At 42.8% G+C, this 23,876-nt stretch overlaps 1 protein-coding gene and 1 long non-coding RNA gene across 3 annotated transcripts in view; one reads left to right on the forward strand and one right to left on the reverse strand.

Moving 5' to 3' along the window:
- The window catches only part of LOC139764360 (uncharacterized), a 10,837-nt gene extending 3,189 nt beyond the window's left edge, over positions 1-7,648 (forward strand). The window contains exons 3-10 of one of the 2 annotated variants that reach the window (XR_011716349.1): positions 2,057-2,104; positions 2,730-2,946; positions 3,167-3,434; positions 4,342-4,575; positions 4,914-5,054; positions 5,374-5,514; positions 5,702-7,187; positions 7,241-7,648. Coding sequence is in view for 1 of the 2 variants with exons in the window: in XM_071690892.1 (XP_071546993.1) it covers positions 2,057-2,104; positions 2,730-2,946; positions 3,167-3,434; positions 4,342-4,575; positions 4,914-5,054; positions 5,374-5,514; positions 5,702-5,854 (1,202 nt within the window). In the remaining variant the exon portion in view is untranslated. Of the gene's footprint in view, positions 1-2,056; positions 2,105-2,729; positions 2,947-3,166; positions 3,435-4,341; positions 4,576-4,913; positions 5,055-5,373; positions 5,515-5,701 lie in introns of both variants that reach the window. The other variant, XM_071690892.1, reaches the window with a different exon arrangement.
- The window catches only part of LOC139764364 (uncharacterized), a 116,584-nt gene that overhangs the window by 65,231 nt on the left and 27,477 nt on the right, over positions 1-23,876 (reverse strand). The window lies entirely within an intron of this gene.

Genomic DNA, 23,876 nt, shown 5'->3' on the forward strand with positions numbered 1-23,876 from the left:
GAGAGAGAGAGAGAGAGAGAGAGAGAGAGAGAGAGAGAGAGAGATTCATGATGTATTTATGTGTTACGGGATGTAGGGTTACACTCATGTTCTCCTCCCCCCCCCCCCCCCTGTCTCTTAAAATTGTATATATATATATCATGTTTTTAACACACACACACACACACACACACACACACACACACACACACACACACACACACCAACCTAAGCCAAGTACCCATTTCTCGAACAGACACGAGACTAGAATGAACCCCTGGGCTGGGCTGTGGGCCTTACAACATCTTCCCTACATACTGAACGCATCATCGGTAAACCTCACATAATGGTTCAGGAAATCATACAGTTCACGAAGCTGACTGATACACCACGGAGTGTGTGGAGTGTGGTGACAACCCCGAGATGTAGTGAGTTGAATGAGAGTCATTTCGGTGTTGCTGATGACTGTGTACAGACCACAGGAACAAGAGGAGGAGGTATAGGGGGAGGCAGGTGCGAGAGGGAGTCAAGCCACTTGTATAACTTCATGCAATGCTATGCTGCACAAAAAGCTGATCCATCTCTTTGGTTCTGGCTTTCTCCGTTCTTGCCCCCTAGAGAGATACCTGGAGAGACCATGGAGGAGATGGGGAAGGAGACTTTCTCAGGACCCGGACGAGATGTTGCTACACTCAAGAGAAGGAAGAAGGTTCTTTTGAGCTAAGGGAAATGGCAGTATATACCATTAGGTACTGACCTCTTTACCTAATCTGGAGAGGACCCAAGATATATGAAAAAGAGAAAGCAACATGACCTTTTTTTCCCTCGCTGAAGAACACGTCCTGCTTGGATCAGGAAAAGAAAGTTTTCAATGTTAGTGTGTCGTCTTGAACATTAAGGTTGAGATGTGGTCAACCGGCCTGGCCTGTTCTTGTGTGAGAGGGTCTGACGTCTCATGGGAAGAACGTGGTGTCGTCACCAGTCCTCACCTCACACTCCCTCGTGCCTGCTCGTCTCTCCACTTCCTCTCAAATATACAAGATGGAGGAAGAGACAAATGAAATGTTCCCTTTACACCTCGAAGCTTTGCAACGCTGTGCAACCTAAGGTCTTTCGTAACAACTGTGACCTGACACTTTTTCAAATAAGGCAGGTGTTCCATTTGATCCAACTTCAGATATCTTTCTGCCTTTCTTATTTCATCTTATAAATCCTCTTCATGTTTCAGTCAAGACTCAACCTCGGTGTAGACTTTTATCTGTGACTGGAGCCTCCAACATAGCATTACAAAAAATGTATAAAAAGACTCGTGTCTATTACGATAGACTTAAGTCTCTTCATGCAGTATATGTAAAGAGGATGTACTCAAACTATAAAGGAGTAAATATACTTAAAGTGAAACATAATGAAACGGAACTTGAAACTTAAGTTCTCCCGACTGGTTATGGAGAAAACCTATGGACGAAAACCACCAGTAACAGAGACCATCATCAGGATCCTTATGACCATTAGAAACGAGGGGAACGGAACATATGAGGATAGAAGGGAACGGAACAATGACCATATGAAAGACTGAGACAATTGAGAATTCTTCGAAAGTCAATATCCAGCTACGTGACAACAAACCCTCGTGTGTTTCCAGGTTCTTAAATGAAAAGAGTGACTCAGTTCATTCTGCATCTCTCTAAACGAAACAACAATTCAACATAAACACACCAGAGCAACGAAGGTTAAAGAGACTTCTGTCTTGATGTACAAAATGTTGATAGATCAATAGATATGGCTGGAACTCCACATATCACACACACCATCATTTACCATAACAAACTTAACCAGTAGGATGCAGGGGCTTCAAAGGATATGTAAATCTAAGGTGAACAGTGGCCAGGGAACGTGAGTAAGTGAAGGATTGTGACAAATTTACTATCAAGGGAGCATGAGAGACACTTGGGATCCACGAGGGAAATAAGGAAATTAGTTGTAGTGTTACGTTTACACACACACACACACACACACACACACACACACACACACACATTTAAAAATGCTAATATATATTTTTCTCTTCCTTCTGCAGAAGATGATGATGACACAGATGACACAGACGCCATTGACAGAGAACCTCGTAAGTTATGACTACATTTGTCTTGTCTGTTTCCCATTTTCTATTTCTTTTTCTGATGTTGATCTCAATATTCTCCAGGTGGCAATTCCTCTTCCTTTGTTTATCTTTCCTACTGCTGGTTGATCTTTATTCTTCTCTCAAAATTGGTTCATAAACTTTTCTCCTATTTCAAATATCTATATGAGATTCACACTCATTAATCATGTATCCTGACATTAATTCTATTTTTTCATTCACGTTTTTTTTTTTTCTGTTGTTGTTTTCAGCTTTAATTTCTCCTCTTCCCTGAGCAATGAACCAAAAATGGGCTACGGTGTATTTCCATCCCATTCTCATTACAAGTTATCAAAGTTTCCTCTGCTCCCTTATTCATTCTACCTCTTTCATGTGATCATCAGTCATTTGAGTCTTTGTTTCTGAGAATGAGCAGCTGCGTTGGCCGACTGCCTCCGAACCCTGGATTCGAACTTGGTCAAGCAGGCAGGTAGGCGAGCGGGCCCGAGCGTATTCGTAGTCACCAATGTTAACCACCAGCCAACGAAAAGTCCGTCACACTTAGTCTCGTAGTCTTTGTTTTTCTCGACGCCAACTGTGCATCATCTTGCTCCTCCTCCTCCTCCTACAGGCGCTGACGGAGGGGACGACGGAAATGATGGCGACATGAGCCGCTTCAACAACTTCATGGACACGTTGCTGAGGCGTCTGAACGCCCACTCGAGGACCAAGTTCGATCCCTTGAGCATCGGTCTGGCCAAGAAGTCATCCTCCAGGAAGGGCAAGGGCAAGAAGGAGGATGGAGACAAGGAAAAGGTGGAAGAGGATGGTGAGACTAAGGGCAAAAAGTGAGTTTCCTTCTTCCCTTATTTTAGAGAGAGAGAGAGAGAGAGAGAGAGAGAGAGAGAGAGAGAGAGAGAGAGAGAGAGAGAGAGAGAGAGAGCCAAACCACAGTGGTAATCCAAGACTAACACATGATACACAGTGCACTATTACTCTTGACTGTCAGGCCGCGAACATATAACTCCAAAACTGACCCAGACGAACCATTTTCTTTTGGCATCCCAGAAAGAAGGAAGGGAAGAAAGGGAAAAAGAAAGGCGGCAAGAAAGGCGGAAAGAAGGGCAAGAAGGGTAAGGGTAAGAGAGAAGGCAGACACCCGAAGGACCTCGATCTGGAAGAAGTCGACGTCGAGAGTCAGGACGCTGCCGAAGACGTGGCTGTCGAAGAAGAGGTACCATCTCCAGTGGAAGAAGTCCGCAAGAAGAGGGAGGCTGACCTGATGGAAGAGGAGGAGGAAGAAGAAGAGGAAGACGTGTATGAGGAAGAAGATGAGGTAAGAATTTTCTATTCTCCTCTGCTTCCACAATGAGTTTCAAGGCCTTGAGTTTAAAAGTGTTTCCGTACAATCTTCGTCATAAATGTGATATGCCACCATGTCTGTTTAATCTGTAGATAGAAGGATGGTGAGGGAGGAGTAGAATAGGGGTTTAGGGTAGGCTGGGGAAGGGGAGGAGGGGGAAGGGGAATGGGAGATGAATCTGCTTTGTCTGCAGATGACTAGTAACAGGTGCCAGACTTCAGGGAACTACTTAACAGCGAGGCTGGAAACAAAGTTTGGAGTTGTGCAAGAGGAGAAAGTTGAGCAAATGTGAGCCAAAGTACGGTAATGAGGCGTAGCAGCTTTGAGGATGGGAGGTGAGAATGGATGGGTTTGAAGGACGTGGAGCGCTCTAGGTACCTGGAGGAGGACGTGGCAGTGGGATGAACCATGAGGACTGAAGTGAGTCACACGGTCTGACGGGGGATTAAGGTCGTGGGTGCATCAGGGAGGGTGTGAGAGGTGAGGACTCGGTCTGTAGAGACAAATGGATACGACTGAAGGTGACGGTGTTGTGCGGTTGTGTCTTGGGCGTTGACTCCATGAAAGAGGAGGAGGGTGGTGGTGGTGGACGTGTTCGAAAAGGAATGCCTGACGACAGTATAAGGCGGGTTGACCGAGTGACGAATGAAAGACAGACAGGAAGTGTACTTTGAATGAGGGTGGCCGACCAGGGATTGTTGCAATGGCTAACGTATGATCATGAAGAAGAGGGAAGAAATGCTGAATATGAGGTTCTGTGTCGCGTACAACGCAGGGGGCAGCTGTTATCTGTTGTATTCAGATTGTATATTGTAGGAGTACCCATGGCTAAAGATGGCAGTCAAGTGTCTACAGCGACGTCTGTGACTTCCCTCGGCAGGATATGTCGTCCCTTGCCCGCGAGAGGCGGGACGCTGACGAGGTGGTTGGAGACGAATCAACAGCTGTTGAGTCCTCCCGTAGGGGCAAGCCTGCCCCCACGAAGGGCGGCGACGGCAAGGTTAGGAGCAAGGACAAGAAGAAGAAGAAGAAGAAGAAGAAGAAGGCAGAGAAGAAGGGCGGGAAGAAGGGTGGAAAGAAGGGCGGGAAGAAGAATCGCAAAAATCTCCCAAGGGTAAGTCATAAGATGTGAGAGAGAGAGAGAGAGAGAGAGAGAGAGAGAGAGAGAGAGAGAGAGAGAGCATGACTTAGACAAGGGCCACATGAGTTTTCTTGTCACTTGTCTTCCCTATGTACAAACACAACCCCCCCCCGAAAAAAAAGAAAACGATCATTACACCAGTGAACAAAAGGCCTCAGAATAATCACCTGTTAACTTTAATTGGCTGGTAGACACTCACTCCTTCATGTACACCCCATTATCTCTCTGCTACACTCCCAGAGTCTTACCTAAAGCTCATCATCTCTCCCCTACAACATTATCTATCTCACCCAACCATCTCTCCTCCACAGGTCCGCACATCTCGCGCTTCTCTGACTGGTATTGCTACGCTGCGTCGCTCAGGAGATGTGAAGGTGGTCAACAAGAATAATGGGAAGGAGATTCGTTCCCAGGTTACGTTGGGACCTGTTGATCTTAAGATCTCCAGGAAGGTACGTCCAGTTCTCTAACAGAACTTAAGCTTTAAAGGAAGTTACGTCTCAAATTCTCTTGCTCAAAAGTAAGTTCTATATATAAATCTGATCTTAACAGGCGAGTGGATCTTTTTCTTACTGTGAGTGAGTTTCAGTCGTTATAGCTCTTATGTTTATGTATGACTTCATTCGGAAAGGCAATTTGTTATTGCTGTTATAAATTCATATGTGACGTCATTCAGAAGGACAGTGAACCTACCATACAATGTATTAAGACACGTATGACGGATGGTCCTTTAAGGCACCAATGACGGATGATCTTGCAATCTATCACCAGTTCGGCTTCGGAAGGGACGCCGTCTCCCGCACTGCTAAGGCTGAGTCTCCAGAGCTAAAAGGGAAGATGTACATCTATGTCTCAGCTGACGGGAAGGCCAAAGTCACAAAGTTCCACATCGCGCGTCCAGCCATCGTGAAGGTCAGTAGAACAAGTTCTGTTTCATTTCATTCCTCTTGAATTGGTTGTTCGGTCATGTCTCAGTCCATGTAACGAATCAGAATGACTCGCGTAACGAGCAGTTGACACAAACCCTGAGGCAACCTCCGTCGACCTGGACACCCCACTGAGGTAACCTTCCATTTGTTTCTCTTCTTCTGCGACACAGGTGGACGGGAGTCTACAGAAGGCCACGAAGAGCGTGGCGAACCAGAGCAACAACTTTATGGAGAAGTCCATCAGTCGTGTCACGCCCTTGGCCACCAAGAAACTGAGGCAAGCCAGCAGGGAGGTCCTCTCCGCCAGCGAACCCCGAACCTAAAACAGACCATGGTACTAGAGACCACATGGCTTCGGAACTGACGTAATTCGTAACAAGACGACATTCAAAGATCCAGTTAAATATCCCGGAATCATCATAAGCTGATGGGATCATTAATATATTCATCAGAATTTGCATATTATTTCGTTATTCGTGGCTTTATTCCTCACAGTTCCGAGAATTATAGAATGATTCATAGTTATCCAAGTCAATCTTTCAGCTGTTAATCTACATAAATATAAGTAATTCTTTTAAATTTCAAATCCGAATATGTGGAAGTACTTCTTTTAGCTTTTAATCTCCATCGCTACAAGTGATTCTTTCAAATTTTGAAAGTTTCATTCTGGAGCCTTTGTCTATGTGTTTTGATGATTTGCAAGATCAGTTTTAAGACGATTTCGCCTCTAATTATCTCATCATAAATTTCGTAGCAAATTTCCATGTGGTTTCTCCATCAAGTTCCAAATTGTTCCTCTAAGTTGACAACTTAATGCTCCCGCACCCAGGCCAACGGTACGACAATTAAACATATCTCGACACTGAACGTAACTTGACCACAAACGTAACTTGACCACAAACGTATCTTGACTTCAATATTTTCTCAGGGTACACACATCACGCCATACCACCTCCCCCCCTCCACCCCCATCCCATATATACAGATATATATATATATATATATATATATATATATATATATATATATATATATATATATATATATATACATATAAATTGGGTCGTTCACAGTGGAAGGAACCATCCTTATTACTGGGATAAATACCCACTGCAGAGTATCCCTTATCCAGTGTTTACCTCTTACTTCATCCACTGTGTAAATTTCCCTCCCACCTTCCACCTTCCCTTTTCTGCCACCAAAGTTATTATTAGCCTTACCATCCCGTTTTTTATATACCTTTTTATTCCTAGTGTGCGCATCATACAGCTAAATATATTTTACGTTATAAAATAAAGAAAAAAAATCCAAAAAAAAATATCGTAGTCACAAGGCGTTTAGAAGTGCACGTCTTTAGGTCCTGTGGCTCGCGTGACCTCACGGCACTTTGACCTCTCGCGCGACATTTGACCTCCCTTACGAAGAATACCGTGATGCCTCCGTCGCGATCCGGCACACAGCTCCACCACCACCACCACCAGACTACGGCCGCCGGGTCCTCCTGACAACACCAGAGCCTTTCAATGCCTTCACCTTCCAGCGGAGTAAACCCGGCCTAAAAGAAAGTAGTTCCAGATCCTCTTGGCCGAAGTAGCTACTTCGGCAGTTCCATGTGGACCTCTTGGCCAAGGTTGGTCCCAGGTCTTCCTGGCCAAGGTTGGGTCCCAGGTCTTCCTGGCCAAGGTTGGGTCCAGGTCCTCCTGGCCAAGGTTGGGTCCCAGGGCCTCTTGAACAAGGTTGGCACCAGGTCCTCTTGGCCAAGGTTGGCTCCAGGTCCTCTTGGCCAAGGTTGGTCCCAGGTCCTTTTGGCCAAGGCAAGCTCCAGGACCTCTTGGCCAAGGCAAGCTCCTTCAGCAGCTCCAGGTCCTCCTCAGGTGTAGGGTCTCGCCAGGTGGCAGGTAGACAGACGATCGCTGGGGGAGGCATCACCACGGACTCCGACGCCCCGGTCTGCCATCTGTTATCTCTGAATCGCTTGATGAACGATACAGTGTAAAGATACATTGTCTCTTGCCCACTCAACATCACAACAGCCCACAGCAAGCAGGTTCTTGCCAATAATATTTATTTAAGTTATTCTATTTATTGATGTAGTGATTAATAAACGTAGGTTAAGATTTGGTATTTTTCTAACCCATCCAAAAGGTAAAAGAATGTGAAGCTAAGGTCATGCGGACAGCAGTCACTCGAGGATTGGTCGTTATAATAACTCTTTCTTTCCTCAAACAGCTAAGCTATGCCCTTCTCTTCCTTCTTCTGCTTTCATCTCTTCATATAATCTTCCTTCATTAAGGAATCACAGGTCTACATCACCTGTGAAGCACTGACGAATCTCTTTCTCCTCCTTTGACTTTTTTTTTCCTTTCACGCGAGATGGCCTTGACTGAGGTATGTTCTGAACTTGTCATATCAGCCACGACAGGAAAGTGCTCCAGAGAGAGAGAGAGAGAGAGAGAGAGAGAGAGAGAGAGAGAGAGAGAGAGAGAGAGAGAGAGAGAGAGAGTTAGGAGAGTCTCAAGGAGTTTGGAGAGAGAGAGATGATGTGAGAGCAACGGCGCTGTAGGTGAAGGGGTCAGAGCGGTGTCCTTCCTCAGGATTGGTCTGCACCAACACAGAGTCGAAATAGGCGAGGAAGGGTCGAAGCTGGCTCAGAGGCGCACCACCTTACGACGTAGGAAGGTATGCCAAATGGGCTGCTATACGCCTGGTCCAACCGGAGTCCGGGTGGTACGAGGAAGACCTTGTGCGAGGGAGATGTGGGATATGCCGTAGGTTTAGTGGGAGGAGACGTGGGGCGGGGAATGAGGGAAGTTGAATCATCCAGAGTTGAACTAGAGGAACATAAAACATCGAAAAAAGCGCCTTTTTCTCTTGGAATGTTAACAGTAAATTAACCTAGACAGCAAAGACGAGGAGACGTTTAATTACATAACTAATGACGTTTTTACTTAAGAATTAGACACATTGGTTGGTAAAATAAGAAGACAAAGCACCACCAGACAGCCCACCTTCTTTTTAACTGTGCTCGACTCTACGAAAAACAGCTCACAATGGTCTTGTTGCTTTGTGTGAGACAGGGAGTGTACACACACTGATTCTCAAAACGCTCCCTTGGTTATGGTGAGGCTATGATACAATGGTCTTATGTGGTTATTGTGAGCCGATGACACTCACTATACGTGCAATAGTTTGACCTTGAACAAATGTAAACACAAGTACACAGACGTACGCAAACACTAAGATAAGATATTAATATTAACGAAATACACATTCCTTGTTGATTGATAAACAAAATCACAGATATCAAAATATAAATGAAGTAGAAAATGGACTCCATTTGAAATACCTACATACGAATAAACCACATGTTCCAAATGCACCCAACTTATGTTCACATTTCCTACTAATGTGCGAGTGTGACTGAGGCGCTTTGGTGAGGTGAAGCTGGACGACTCACTCGTCCAACACGATCCTGGAGACTAAGCTCTGGTGTTGGAGATCTCTTCACCGAATGACAAGCTTATCTTATCATCGATACTCAGTGAGGAAGCTTTTAAACGCTTATCACCATGCGCAGCGCCCTCCGTGTCAGGATCCATCATATGGGAGAATGATAACGTCAGGTCCTTTTGATCTACGAGGTTGTTGGCTGCAGCGTACTGGAGGAAGGTGAGGGCATGGTAAGCACAGATCTGGAGGTCTTTGTGTGGGATCCAGTCATTCTTTATGTAGCTATCGAAGCCTGGCTGTGGGTCCTCCGCCTCCAGGGGACATAGTAGATATAATGGCCATTGAAAGTTCTGAAGAGAGGGACTGCATGGCCAGTCCCTCTATAGCTCCAAAAGCCACGACCTGTCATCAGCCAGAGAGCAAAACACAGCTCCTGGTGTGGGACCAAAGCAGCTCGCTTCCTCAACCGTGGATGTTAACTCAGTCCCTGACGTATGTCGGCCAGTCAACCCTCGAAGACTTAACACATCGTCTTACCCTGGTGACCTGAGTCCCTCTGTCTGACCTTATTCTCAGAGTGTCTGCAAAGGGTAATTCATTACTGACTTTCCCTTCACTACCGAAAGCTATATAGGGAAGCAGGTCATTGTTTTTTGGATAAATCTCCAAGGAACGTCACTAACGAGGAGGTCACATATAATGTCATTTCCATATCCGTACCACAGTAAATTCAAAATCCAGATTTGAGGAGTGAACCCAGTCTTAAAGATTCCCATACACTTTGGCTTTTAACCTGTCATGAAGGCAAAGGTTTAGGGAGGAACGAATGGTGGCATTCTAGGTTTGCTTTGCTGTCAGGAGCCACGTCAATATACGAAGCCACTTTTGGCAATCTTGCTTCCGTTAATCACTCTCCATGACCCACTTCCTCATCTCAAAATGACTCTGCATCATCTCAGAATTTTGCTGGCAGGATCTGAGGTTATGATTCAGTATGACTTACAGGACCTGTAAGGCTCTGCCTCCGAGTATGCAACCCGTCCTTCAGACGTCCAGACAAAAGAGACCTTGGATTGCTTAGATATCCTGGTCAGCGAGGCTGAAGGCCTTTATAAACCGGTTTTCAGTCACTTTCTCTGAAAACTGGATGAACCTGGCCTAATGCTGCAGATCTGTCAAGGCTCATCCTGGTCGGGTCTGGCCACTTGTTTCGTAAATCGGTTGGCAACTGAACGAAAGAGTCGACTGTTTGTCAGTTTGCCACAATTTGCACCAAAGAAACACACACCATCACAGGAACCCATCAAACTACAGTTCCACACGGGCTCCTCTTTACCCGAGATGACCACCCCGAGCGCACACTCTCGACCCATGCTGGTAATAAGATGCCCGAGAGCGGGTTGTTATTGACAAAAACTGCTCGCGCTAAGCTTAGTTTCCTGGCATCACAAGTGCTCATCCGCAGCCTATGCTGAGAGTGTTATGTTAAATACAGACCTCAACGATTAAAACATGCTTCTCAATTATCCACGTTGCACACTATCAAGTAATATCAATGGTAGCTTACTCTCAAGGGTTAAAAAAGGTATGTTGCCCATCAAATATTTACCGTTTTCTTTTATATCCTCTATAGAGAAAACGTTAATGGTAAACTTAACAAGTGTTGCGCCACCAAGTGTGATGTGAAATACTTTTACTTAAGTATATATATATATATATATATATATATATATATATATATATATATATATATATATATATATATATATATATATATATATATATATATGCATATATACATATATAAATATGTATATACATATATATCTATTTATATATGCATGTATGATTAAGTAAAGGTATTTCATATCACACTGATGGCACAGAAATTGCTAGGTTTACCATTAACGTTTTCTCTTAAGACACCATAAAAGAAAATGGTAAATATTTTATGGGTAACATTCCTTTATTCATTCTCTCTCGAGGGCCAATGTTGATATTACTTGATAGTGTGCAACGTGGACTATATATATATATATATATATATATATATATATATATATATATATATATATATATATATATATATATATATATATATGTAAACCAAATCTTATATGAAATGAAATGAAATGAATTATGGTATTTGGTCTGCAAAACTGTTGCAGGCCTTATGACTTTATTTATAGATCACTGGCCGTTAAAACCATCAAACAAACAACAAAAAACGTGAATATAAACGCATTGTTTAAACCTAATTGGTACTGATTATAAGATACTTATTTTGAATGGCAGATGTAAGTAAAATGGAGCACCGTATCAATGAAAGGTTTCGGGTAGAAACGAAGGTGCAGATGTCACTGCACATCATTTCAAATACTTGACCGTAGTGTCCAGCAAACGATTGCATTAGCTTCCGTTACAAGATCTAAAGAAAATGAAAAATTGAAGCCTCAAAAAGCATGACAAAGAGTTTGAAGTGAAACTATCGGAAAAATGACGAGTCTCACCCATCCCACCCAGGACACATGAAGTGATTTGCATTAGAGTGACATTCTCAGCAGAAGAAATCAACTGAAGCCGTGAAGTAAAGTATCAGGAGAATGTTCTGTCTTTTTTCTCAATAAAACATAATTCATCTAACACTATGTATGACACTTACCTTAAAATTTCCCCTATTTGTTCATGTCCCCTACGATTTCGTCAGCCTTGTAAGATATTGTACCATTTGTCATTTTCTACTGTTGAGAGGACACTCATACAAACCAAATTCATACCGAAAGTACTAGTTAGAACTGCATGGTGGTTTAAGGCATTGGGGGAAGGAAACGACATTCTAAGTTGACGGTAAAGAGAAGTGGGTTCTGGCATGGTAGTCTTAGGTGGCTGTGTGTGTGTGTGTGTGTGTGTGTGTGTGTGTGTGTGTGTGTGTGTGTGTGTTTTGGAAATGTGTGTTCTCTACAATGATGTTTTCCGTGACAGACTGATGTACCTCAGCGGTTATCAAACCAACTCTCGTAAACCAGGAACCAGTTGCTATTCAGAGTTAGAACTAAGGTGTTCCCACATGATAGGAAGTTCAAGTCGTTCAAGGTCAGAGGTCGTGAGTGGGGATGTTGAATGGGAGGACGTACACTCACTACACCCTTGATCAGGTCAGTCAGGGTCAAGGGTAGTGAGTAAGAGGACCAGCACTTACTATAACCCTGAAAAGGTCAGTGCACTCTCCTCCTTGTAGTGCTGTCGACAACACAATGTGTCGCAACACCTGACCCTTTCTTTGGCTGGTAGTTAGAGCTTTGACGGTCTTAATGACCGGTAACACAACGGCAGGTCGTTCGTACGATGCAGTTACCCATTGGGAAGAGGTTCCCTTGCTTGTCAGTCACGCTTGTTGACTCAAGCTGCCTCCGAATGAGTCACAACGAGGAAGTCTGTCAGTGTGGAGGAGATGGGGTCACCTTGTCACACTGAACTTCAAGTGGGAGAAGTATAGTCAATCAGCCAAGGGGCTATGTGCACACTCTTACCCTCCTACGTAAAAGCGGAAATTGAGTTAAAGAGAATAGAGATAAGGTAATTAGCAATGTTTTAAGAGGAATCCCTATCAAATGCCAAAAAAAGTGTCTTTCTTTTCGCTTTTCGTAAAGGCAAATGAATTTACTTTCGTTTAAAGTTTAATTACAGTCTACGTATTTCGAAGGTTTTCTCATCTAATAATGTCCCTAAAACTAGAGTGTAACTAGAATATATTGGCATAAAACGAATATATATATATATATATATATATATATATATATATATATATATATATATATATATATATATATATATATATATATATATATGTGTGTGTGTGTGTGTGTGTGTGTGTGTGTGTAAGAGGACGTTTCAGAAGGCTGTCTGGTTGGGTCATCTTTAGCCCTGTGGCAGGCTACAGTCGGAGAACTCGCTCCTCGATCATTTACGAGGATTTACACTGCCATTTACACATTCATGAAAAAAACGGAAGCGCTCATGACAGCTCCTCCAGTGTGGCCTACACTCCCCCCCCCCCCCCCCCCAATGGGCGTCTGTGTTTACTAGGTGTCTGGGAAGTGGATGTTTGAGGCTGTCCTGTGTGTTCTTTTCTTTAGGTGGTTTTGGTAAGTGAGTTTACCAGTGGCGTGTGGCAAGGATATTGTGGTAAAATGTCATTTCCTTTGTCAGCGTAAGAGAGTAAGGAAAGCAGATTTTCTTACATTCCTTCTATGTTCTTTTCTCTATCCAGTGTTCATGAAGGATCTAAGGATAGTGACCACGAGGGAAAAAGGATCTAACACCAGGGGGAATTCGAGCCAGGAGAGGGGATCGAGAGTTGTCAAAAAAAGCAGGAAGGTGAGAGGATAGACAAAGATAAATCAATACAGTTTGACAAAACTCCACCGTATTCCCTTTCTCAACACTCCCTCCTTGTCTTGGGTCTGGTGACCAGCCTCCCATCATCGTCTGCACTCACTGTGAACCAGCAAATCTGGAGGAAATTTCGAGTAAATACCTTTCCTCTCAGAATTAGAAGGGTAAAATGAAGAGCTCGTGGTGTTTGCTTGACTCTGGAGGAGGAAAGAGTGTCTGTATCTATTTACATAGCTTCAGGGAACTTCAAACTGTAAGTTATTTATCTTTTCACTCCCTGAATTTTTCTCAGCTGAAACACAAACCTCTGAAGTCATGCAAGACCCTGGCTTACGTAGAACATGCATGATCTTTAAGAGTTGGGTCTTGGGAAGGGATGAGCGTAGACGCAAGGGTGGAGTGTGGACGCAAGGGTGGAGTATGGACGCAAGGGTGGAATGTGGACGCAAGGGTGGAGTGTGGACACAAGGGTGAAGCATGGATGCAAGGTGAAATATTATTGGCCAGCATCAGAGAGAAATTCCAACAGTGTTTGTGTGTCCGAAACTTTTCATGTATTTCAAGGATCAAGTTAAATGACGACACATGAACCACACTATATATGATGAACCACACTACACAGACGACACATGAACCACACTATATATGATGAACCACACTACACAGACGACACATGAATAACACTATATATGATGAACCACACTACACAGACGACACATGAACCACACTATATATGATGAACCACACTACACAGACGACACATGAACCACACTATATATGATGAACCACACTACACAGACGACACATGAACCACACTATATATGATGAACCACACTATATATGATGAAGCAAAACGTGTGGCGAAGAAAGCGGAAATTGAAAGAACCGACATAAAACTAGTGAAATATATATATATATATATATATATATATATATATATATATATATATATATATATATATATATATATATAAAGTTAAATTTCGTGCATTTTCATGCAGGGAAGATGATCGGTGTCTGGAAGTGGATGCAAACTACGGCAGGACCTGGCTGATGGAACCAACACCCGGAGTGGAACACAAAAAAAAAAAGAAGCACTTTAGAAAATCTGACTGACTTTCTTCCTGCCATCCTACAACCTTTGTCAGCCTCACAACATGCAATTAGTGAAGTTATCTTCTGCTGAATTCAGCAATTTGTGCCCAACGGCGTTTACTGTAAAAAAGTTAAACTTTCCTCAGTGGGGCGGGACACGATGTAAGTGGCAGACTAAACTACCAACTTGGGAAGAAGGCTAAAGGAACGAGGATGACGTCGTGCACGAAGGCTAAAGGAACGAGGATGACGTCGTGCACGAAGGCTAAAGGAACGAGGATGACGTCGCCCTTGTGGGCCTAAGCGTTCGTCGTCCGTCGGATTCTGAGGTTCTTGATCAACGCTGAAAGAAAAAATAAAAAAAAATCACCAGACTCATTTTTTTCAGGGAAATGTCGACTGCTGATTAAACAGCCATTATGGAATACGTCTGTGAAAAATTCTCCGAGTTTTTGACACTATTCTGAGATTCGAAATAGGTCGTGAGTTCGTCTTTGACTTCGTCATAATACGCCATCGATGTGGAATCAAATCTTCTATGAATTCCCTGATATTTCGTATCAACACATCACAGTTCTACGTTACCTTCATTTGTTTCTATATACTAATCTATGTCACGTTTTTGATGTTGTAAATGACGTCAGTTTACGTATTATTAAGGATGTAAAGGAAACGGATTCATATAACAGTATAAACCGAACCGAGTGTCTTGCTTCCGTGGTATTGGGTAAGGAATTCTGCCAAGGACAGGACCCACAGACAAGACACAGATGGTCGAGCCTTCCAACAAATGAAGTCATCGACGTAAGAACAGATCTACGATCGACCACAGACGTCGGACGTCAGGACCAGTAGACTGCGACACAGACATCGGACGTCAGGACCAGTAGACTGCGACACAGACGTGGACGTCAGGACCAGCAGACTGGGACACAGACGTCGGACGTCAGGACCAGTAGAATGCGACACAGACGTCGGACGTCAGGACCAGCAGACTGTGACACAGACGTCGGACGTCAGGACCAGTAGACTGCGACACAGACGTCGGACGTCAGGGCCAGTAGACTGCGACACAGACGTCGGACGTCAGGGCCAGTAGACTGCGACACAGACGTGGACGTCAGGACCAGCAGACTGGGACACAGACGTCGGACGTCAGGACCAGTAGAATGCGACACAGACGTCGGACGTCAGGACCAGCAGACTGCGACACAGACGTCGGACGTCAGGACCAGTAGACTGCGACACAGACGTCGGACGTCAGGACCAGTAGACTGCGACACAGACGTCGGACGTCAGGACCAGTAGACTGCGACACAGACGTGGACGTCGTGAGCTGCACCTAACCAACAACTCGCATAATAAGTGAAGTTCCCCAATATCTTCCATCATAAAACTTTCCCTTATAAAAATGTCGCCAATGAGGCAGTTAGGTAATGGTGTCGGTGGATGGTTGGCACACTGATCACCCCAAGTGTTGACCAGGCTCACGTGGGGAGGAGGGAAGGAGAGGCAGTGTTTCTGTGTCAGGGTTATAGTGGTAGATTTGGTTAGGACGTGTTAGTCTACCCCTAGACAGTCTACCCCTGGTCAGTCTACCCTGATCAGTCTACCACTGGTCAATCTATCACTGGCAAGTCTACCCCTGGTCAGCCTACTCCTGGTCTGTCTACCCCTAGTCAGTCTACCCCTAGACAGTCTACCCCTGGTCAGTCTACCCTGATCAGTCTACCCCTGGTCTGTCTACCCCTAGTCAGTCTACCCCTAGTCAGTCTACCCGTGTTTACGATAAAAGGAAAATGACTTTGATTGCACTGGGGAGCGGGTGACGCTGAAGCCAATAGCAAGGGTGAAACTTCTATTAGTTTATCACAACGTTACAGCTTTCTCATACAGCACGACCCTTGAGCACGAGAGTACGACCATTAGCATGATGGGGTATCCTTCAATATTGACCCTTGAGGAACAGTTCAAAGGTCAAGAAGGCTAAATCCTACTCCAAGTCACTCAGATACCCTCGAGTACTTCACTGTATGGATTACAGTTCCTCCACACGCGCTACCACCTGTACCAACACACTCTCCTTCTCTGTAACACATGTAACAGACTCGGTTGTTACCACCAGTCACCGTGCTCCGGGCGCCTCCTACCCACCAGTAAGTCGAACAACCAATATCATTACTGCCTTCTTAACTACCCACGTAAAACGGTATTGAGACACATGAAACCAGTCAACCATTGAGGAGTAGCCGGGTAATGACTGCTTCATGAATATGATCGTTTGGTTATTGGGGCATAAGGGCTATTAACTGCCTGGGTCATTCAGGTCATCTGCGTTAAGATAGATTCACTGATGATATCATCTGTAACTACTTCATCACACGTTAAGGATGATTCCACAACTACAAACACCCATTATAGACATAGTCCCTGGAGCGTCCATGTCTCCTAGTCTTACTGTTGCTAAAATATCATCAAAATCAAGTATTAGTGATAGAATATATAATCCTATCTTAATTCATAGAATACATAATCCTCCCTTAACTTAGAAATTCAAGAATTTCCTTATTCTACAATGATGAATTTATGAATGATTCTCAATATGAATATTGTATACTGTGTGTAGGAGTTAGCAGGGTTGGGTGGGAATAGATGACGAGAGATTCCTGTAAAGATTGGGTGTGTGGGGTGCAATCTGGGGGGGGGGAGATCCCTCCACCTCCTGGGAACCTTAATGAAGTTAGAACTACGAGCACAAAGGAGGAGCTACAATGACAGGGTCGAAACCACAACGGAAAGGTCAAATTTTCGCCCCCTTGGGTCAGTCATCCTCTTTACCATGAGATATCATCATTATCATCCACATTACCACCAGAATGTGGATGCTCCTCCACTACCCACAATGTGGATTCATGATCACCATCATCATCCAGTGTAGGAGCAGGACGTGTTCACAGCAGCTCGCCACCTACATGTACGCACCACGCAAAGCCAAGATAAGTAAACGTGTCATGTGAAATAGTTGTGCTGGAATGGGAAGTAGGGAAAAGGGAGTCTTATACGAATCAAGGAGGCCCTACGTAATAGGGTGTCCTACCGATTTAAGGGCACTACGAAATAGGGAAGTCATTCGAAATAGGTTCTTTGTGCATTTCGGTATACTATGAAGTGAGAGATCAAGCGAGAAAAAATAGGGGTCCTACGAAATAGGTGTTTGTGACGAGATCTTAGTGAAGTGTTTGAAAGTACTGAGTTGAAGGATTCTTGGGAGACAAAGCTAAATGCTACGTAGTTTACACAACCATACATTGAGTCTGTGGTCATTATGGAAAAGAAAGAAAAAAGAATACGTTAAGTAACCACGATGCCTCATTAAATATACACTAATTAAGGAATCTTTCTCCGCAAGCAAGTTTCGTAAGTGGTCTTAAGCGTGACACTGAACCGTAATCATCAATAACTTAAAATCATTAATGGCCAATTGTTCGCTAATGGCCCAAGTCAGGAAACTTCAACCAAAGCCTCATTTGATTTCTGTGCAACATGAACATCTAAGATACGACCACAGTTGTCTACACGTAACACTGCCATCCATCTGACCTCATTATAAAGACGGGTTTTCCTTGATAGAAATATTTCAACTCTACCACAAATCTTGCCTCTTTATATATATATATATATATATATATATATATATATATATATATATATATATATATATATATATATATATTGTGTGTGTGTGTGTGTGTGTGTGTGTGTTTGCTCTACAGTAACTTCCCATACTGACTTGATAAACAGATGGTTCAGATCCGGGTGTGTTCTCATTCTTATTTTTCTATATCCAGTTCACAAAACCGGGTCAAACTTTCCAATTATTCCTAAGTATGAAAAAAAATAAATGTCGTCAACTTTAACTTCGTTTTCAAAAAAGACAATTATGTACAATAAACTGTTCTGAGCAGAATATTCTACCATAAAACTCTGAGGTTTTCATAGACTCAGTATCATATTCGTATCAATTAACAATTTTCTTGCAAATTTTAAATCTATCATTACGAACAACATTTATGTATATTTGTCTGAAGAATCAGTGTACAAAAAAAGACAATTTGTAATGATGAAAATATGTGATTAGCTTAATATGTATAATTATTGGAAATGGTTAATGAATTTCACATGTCTAGAATTACTTTTGTAATCCAAGATATGACGTACAATGCAATTGCACTGAGGGTCATATAATTGCATTAATGATATGAACCATTTCAGTTTACGTCAAGTTTTGACAACGTGAGAAATTCATATTTGCTGAATAAGATGGAACAAAAAATGATGAAGAAACAAGAAGGGGATGTATAGGGAAATGAACAATTGAATAATTTCAAATAATAACTTGACAGAGTTGACTGTTCCTGTTAATGTAAACACACAACAGCAGCAGCAGGGCATTTGCACCTTTACTGGCCATAGTGACCCGCGGGTTAACGAGGTAGTTCATCATTAACACAGCTGTTGGAGGTACTAACCCAGCCACACTGTTGACGATCATTCTGGCGCAAGAGAGAGAGAGAGAGAGAGAGAGAGAGAGAGAGAGAGAGAGAGAGAGAGAGAGAGAGAGAGAGAGAGACCATGCATGTACGAACATATCTATCTATCTGTCTGTCTCTCTATCTATCTATCTATCTACATACGATCGTACGTGTGTGTGTGTGTGTGTGTGTGTGTGTGTGTGTGTGTGTGTGTTTGACACACATCCAGCACACACCTCGGTGCCCCAGACAGCACGTACACAGCACTCACAATGGTCCTCCCGACTCTCTCCAACCCTCACCTGGACCCCATCACTCAGCTCGGAAAGAAGCTACTGCACCAATCTCGCCACCGTCACCTCCTGCCACCAGAGACCCCTCGTCCCCAAGTTGCAGTTCGGGACCACAGCAGCATCGAACCCAGCTAAGCTTTTGCAGGCTAATACCATCCATTGTGAACATGTCAGGATAGACCATCTTTGTTCAGTGTAATGCTCTCTGCCCTGTAAGGTATGCATTACTCAATATAACTTCAAAGATCATCCCTATTGCACATGTAAACACCTATAAGTATATATGTGCCTTTGAAAAATTAATCAATTTTGAGAACGATTCAACAGAATTAACACTTTAATGTCAAGACTAGAAATTCAACTTTACCTCTGGTTCGCAGTTCTATCTAATCTGTGTAAATCTATTTACTTTAAAAAAATCGTTATATTTACATATCATATGTAATGTGCTCTGGTACCTTCTAATTTACCCTCATGTCTGGTTCCTAGTACTACATACACACACTCTACGCCTGGTAACTGGTAATACATACACTCTTACATGCTTGGTCCCTGGTATTACGTACACACTTACATACTTGGTCCCTGGTATTACGTACACACTTACATACTTGGTCCCTGGTATTGCGTACACACTTACATGCTTGGTCCCTGGTATTGCGTACACACTTACATGCTTGGTCCCTGGTATTGCGTACACACTTACATGCTTGGTCCCTGGTATTGCGTACACATTTCCATACTTGGTCCCTGGTATTACGTACACACTTCCATACTTGGTCCCTGGTATTACGTACACACTTACATGCTTGGTCCCTGGTATTACGTACACACTTACATGCTTGGTCCCTGGTATTGCGTACACATTTCCATACTTGGTCCCTGGTATTACGTACACACTTCCATACTTGGTCCCTGGTATTACGTACACACTTACATGCTTGGTCCCTGGTATTGCGTACACATTTCCATACTTGGTCCCTGGTATTACGTACACACTTCCATACTTGGTCCCTGGTATTACGTACACATTTCCATACTTGGTCCCTGGTATTGCGTACACACTTACATGCTTGGTCCCTGGTATTACGTACACACTTACATGCTTGGTCCCTGGTATTGCGTACACATTTCCATACTTGGTCCCTGGTATTGCGTACACATTTCCATACTTGGTCCCTGGTATTACGTACACACTTACATGCTTGGTCCCTGGTATTACGTACACACTTACATGCTTGGTCCCTGGTATTGCGTACACATTTCCATACTTGGTCCCTGGTATTGCGTACACACTTACATGCTTGGTCCCTGGTATTGCGTACACACTTACATGCTTGGTCCCTGGTATTACGTACACATTTCCATACTTGGTCCCTGGTATTGCGTACACATTTCCATACTTGGTCCCTGGTATTACGTACACACTTACATGCTTGGTCCCTGGTATTGCGTACACATTTCCATACTTGGTCCCTGGTATTACGTACACACTTACATGCTTGGTCCCTGGTATTGCGTACACATTTCCATACTTGGTCCCTGGTATTACGTACACACACATGCCAAAGATTGATTCCGAACTGTGTATACACGGTTGAGTACCCCACTGATAAAACCCTATGTTAAACAACGAACCGAACTGAATATACAAAACATTGAACATTTTTGGACTTTGGTTACATAGCAATATGTCATCATAAATGGTCTAATATATCTCCCCACACAAACCTCCTGGGAAAGGCCATGAAATTTAAAAAAAAAAAAACAGACAAAAATTTTTGAAAATATTCTATAGTGCCATGGAAGAAATTATGTACTTTCCTGTAAACTTTAAGGTAATGAATGAGAATACAAAGTGGTTCAAACTGCAAGAGATAACTGGGTCTTTTCGAGGTTGTTTGAGACAGAGGAAGAGATCTGAAGCTCAAAAATCACTGTGGTAAGGAAAGAAAGACACAAACATATTTCACAAAGAATAATAACATCAGCTTTTGATATAACTCAGGAGGGGCCAAGATTCTCAGTCGTGCGTCTGAATCGGTATATGTCTCAAGTCTGATCATAAACGTGTTAATAACACTACTTTCAGCCATGGCAACTGTTAATGATTCGGAATATTAACAATTGTGTTGAATGAAAATTAAACTGTCTCATTCGGATCAGTGTCTTAGAATGAAACACGAGTCTCCTGTCACACACACACACACACACATATATAATATATATATATATATATATATATATATATATATATATATATATATATATATATATATATATATTCACATATCTACACATGATAAACGCAGAAGGACTGAGCCCTCATTTGCCAGGCAAACATAAAGATAAGTACAGAGGAAGATGCTGCTGTGTCTTCCTGGATAATGAAGCGGCACCTCTTCCTCAAAGCCATTAGAACACACGTCCTTTTTTCCAGAGGGTCATCAAAGCGTGTAGATGGCCTCAAAGTCCTGAGAGAATAATTCAGAAAGCGAATACCTTCAGCAGAACCTTGTGCCCCGTCGCTAGGGCTGTGCAATCTGTATGCAGATGAGAGAAGAGAGAGAGAGAGAGAGAGAGAGAGAGAGAGAGAGAGAGAGAGAGAGAGAGAGAGAGAGAGAGAAGAGAGAGAAAGTATGCGTCGAGAAATACATTAAGCCATGACTGGCTCGGTGTCTGGGTATTGATGTATGCAGATGATCCTCTTTACCGCCAGTACTCAGAGTGACTCAGCCCTACAGAGGCAAATTGGTCCGTGCGAGACTGAGCTAAGAAATGAAGGAATAAACAGAACGAATGTATTGAAATGGTGTGTGTGTGTGTGTGTGTATGTGTGTGTGTGTGTGTGTGTGTTGACGAACAATATACTTGTTTTCACAGACGATACATTGTCAAAAGCAGGAAAATATGTAGATAAATGAATGTTTTGGGGGATATTTTGCTTAGAGAAATAAACAGTTGTCTCGTAAATGAGGAAGCGAGAGATAGGCAATAGAATTTCAAGAATTTCTCCTAAGAGGAGGATGAGAGAATGAGAGATATCTCGAAGTCTGTCTGTGTACAGAAGCGAGAATACCTTTTTTCCAACACAAGTTATTAATCATTCATTATTACTTGTATCATGACGAGGGCAGGCAAACCCTGGAGAGAGAGAGAGAGAGAGAGAGAGAGAGAGAGAGAGAGAGAGAGAGAGAGAGAGAGAGAGAAATTTATACACTTTTTCCTACATATTCTCTGGTCTATCTGTCCCCCAGGAATCCGGTGACGTTTGGTCTGAATGACAGGAAAAAAGGAAGTGATAAACGAGAGAGAATTTTACCCACGACGGAGGAAGAAATACTGTGACGGTGAGGAATATCTGTCACGTTGGCGGGAAAGATCTGTCCCACTGGAAAAGACCTGTTGTGTGGTGGGGGAGGGAAAGATCAGTGAAGGGTGGTGAAGAGCTCTAATGATGGGGAAAGATCTGTCATGAAGGGAAATATCTGTCACAGTGAGAAGGATGTCTTGGTGGGAAAGATCAGCGAGAGTTTCCCAGTCATGTATGTGGTCGTGAAATGACTGAGTCGCTGTACACGGGTGACATAATGATGATGAGTTCCTTCTATCATATCTGCCGTAGGAGAATAACAAGTAGATACAGTAAAAGCGATGAATAAGACCCTATTTAAGTAATCTACAATATTTTCTCAATCGAGAACATGAAGATAGACACTATGTGACCAATTCACCAAATCCAAAACTGGGTAATTTTATCATAAACTCTCCCAAAATGACGTCAGTGTGGCTCAAGATTTACTGTGTGTCGTCAGCCGGATAGTAACGGAGGCAGAGCTCCCGCAACATCCACAACAAACACGCATCAAGAGATTAATCACATCCGCCACACAGTGCAGAGGCCTCGCCAGGTCTGTGTCCCATTTTACTGCATTTTTATGAGTTTGTGACTCATAAGGCGGTTTACGGCGGGATAGAGACTCAAGAACATTGATTTTATAATACATCTCAGTCAAATCTATCTATCATTTATCCTCATGTGTATATACCTCACTGTCTGTCTATCTACCAATCTACACATAAACACATACACACACACACACACACACACACACACACACACACACGTATATATATATATATATATATATATATATATATATATATATATATATATATATATATATACTTGTTCCCTGTTTATAGTCATGAGGTATGTGGTTATATAAAACCATTATATTAAACAGTCGAATATATGATATCGTTACACAAGGCTCCAACTTAGTAAATATAATATACCCGACACTAGCGTCATTCCTTGTGTTAAAAAACGACCAGTATGTCGTTGTATTGTCCCTGATAGTATCGCTCCGCTGGCATTAACCTCATACGAATGTTACGTGTTAATATAAAAGAATTATAATCTAAAGTTCTGAAATAAGGTATAAACGATGAAAATGTTGGAAGAACGTAAATGCCAGATACTTCAAAATGTCTGGCAACAACGTAGCCTGTATTTTTCACGGAAGGTAAAGTGGCTATTAAAGTTTATTAAACAGTTATAATAAATGCAGGTACAC

Source organism: Panulirus ornatus, chromosome 49, assembly GCF_036320965.1.
Source record: "Panulirus ornatus isolate Po-2019 chromosome 49, ASM3632096v1, whole genome shotgun sequence".
Taxonomy (NCBI): domain Eukaryota; kingdom Metazoa; phylum Arthropoda; class Malacostraca; order Decapoda; family Palinuridae; genus Panulirus; species Panulirus ornatus.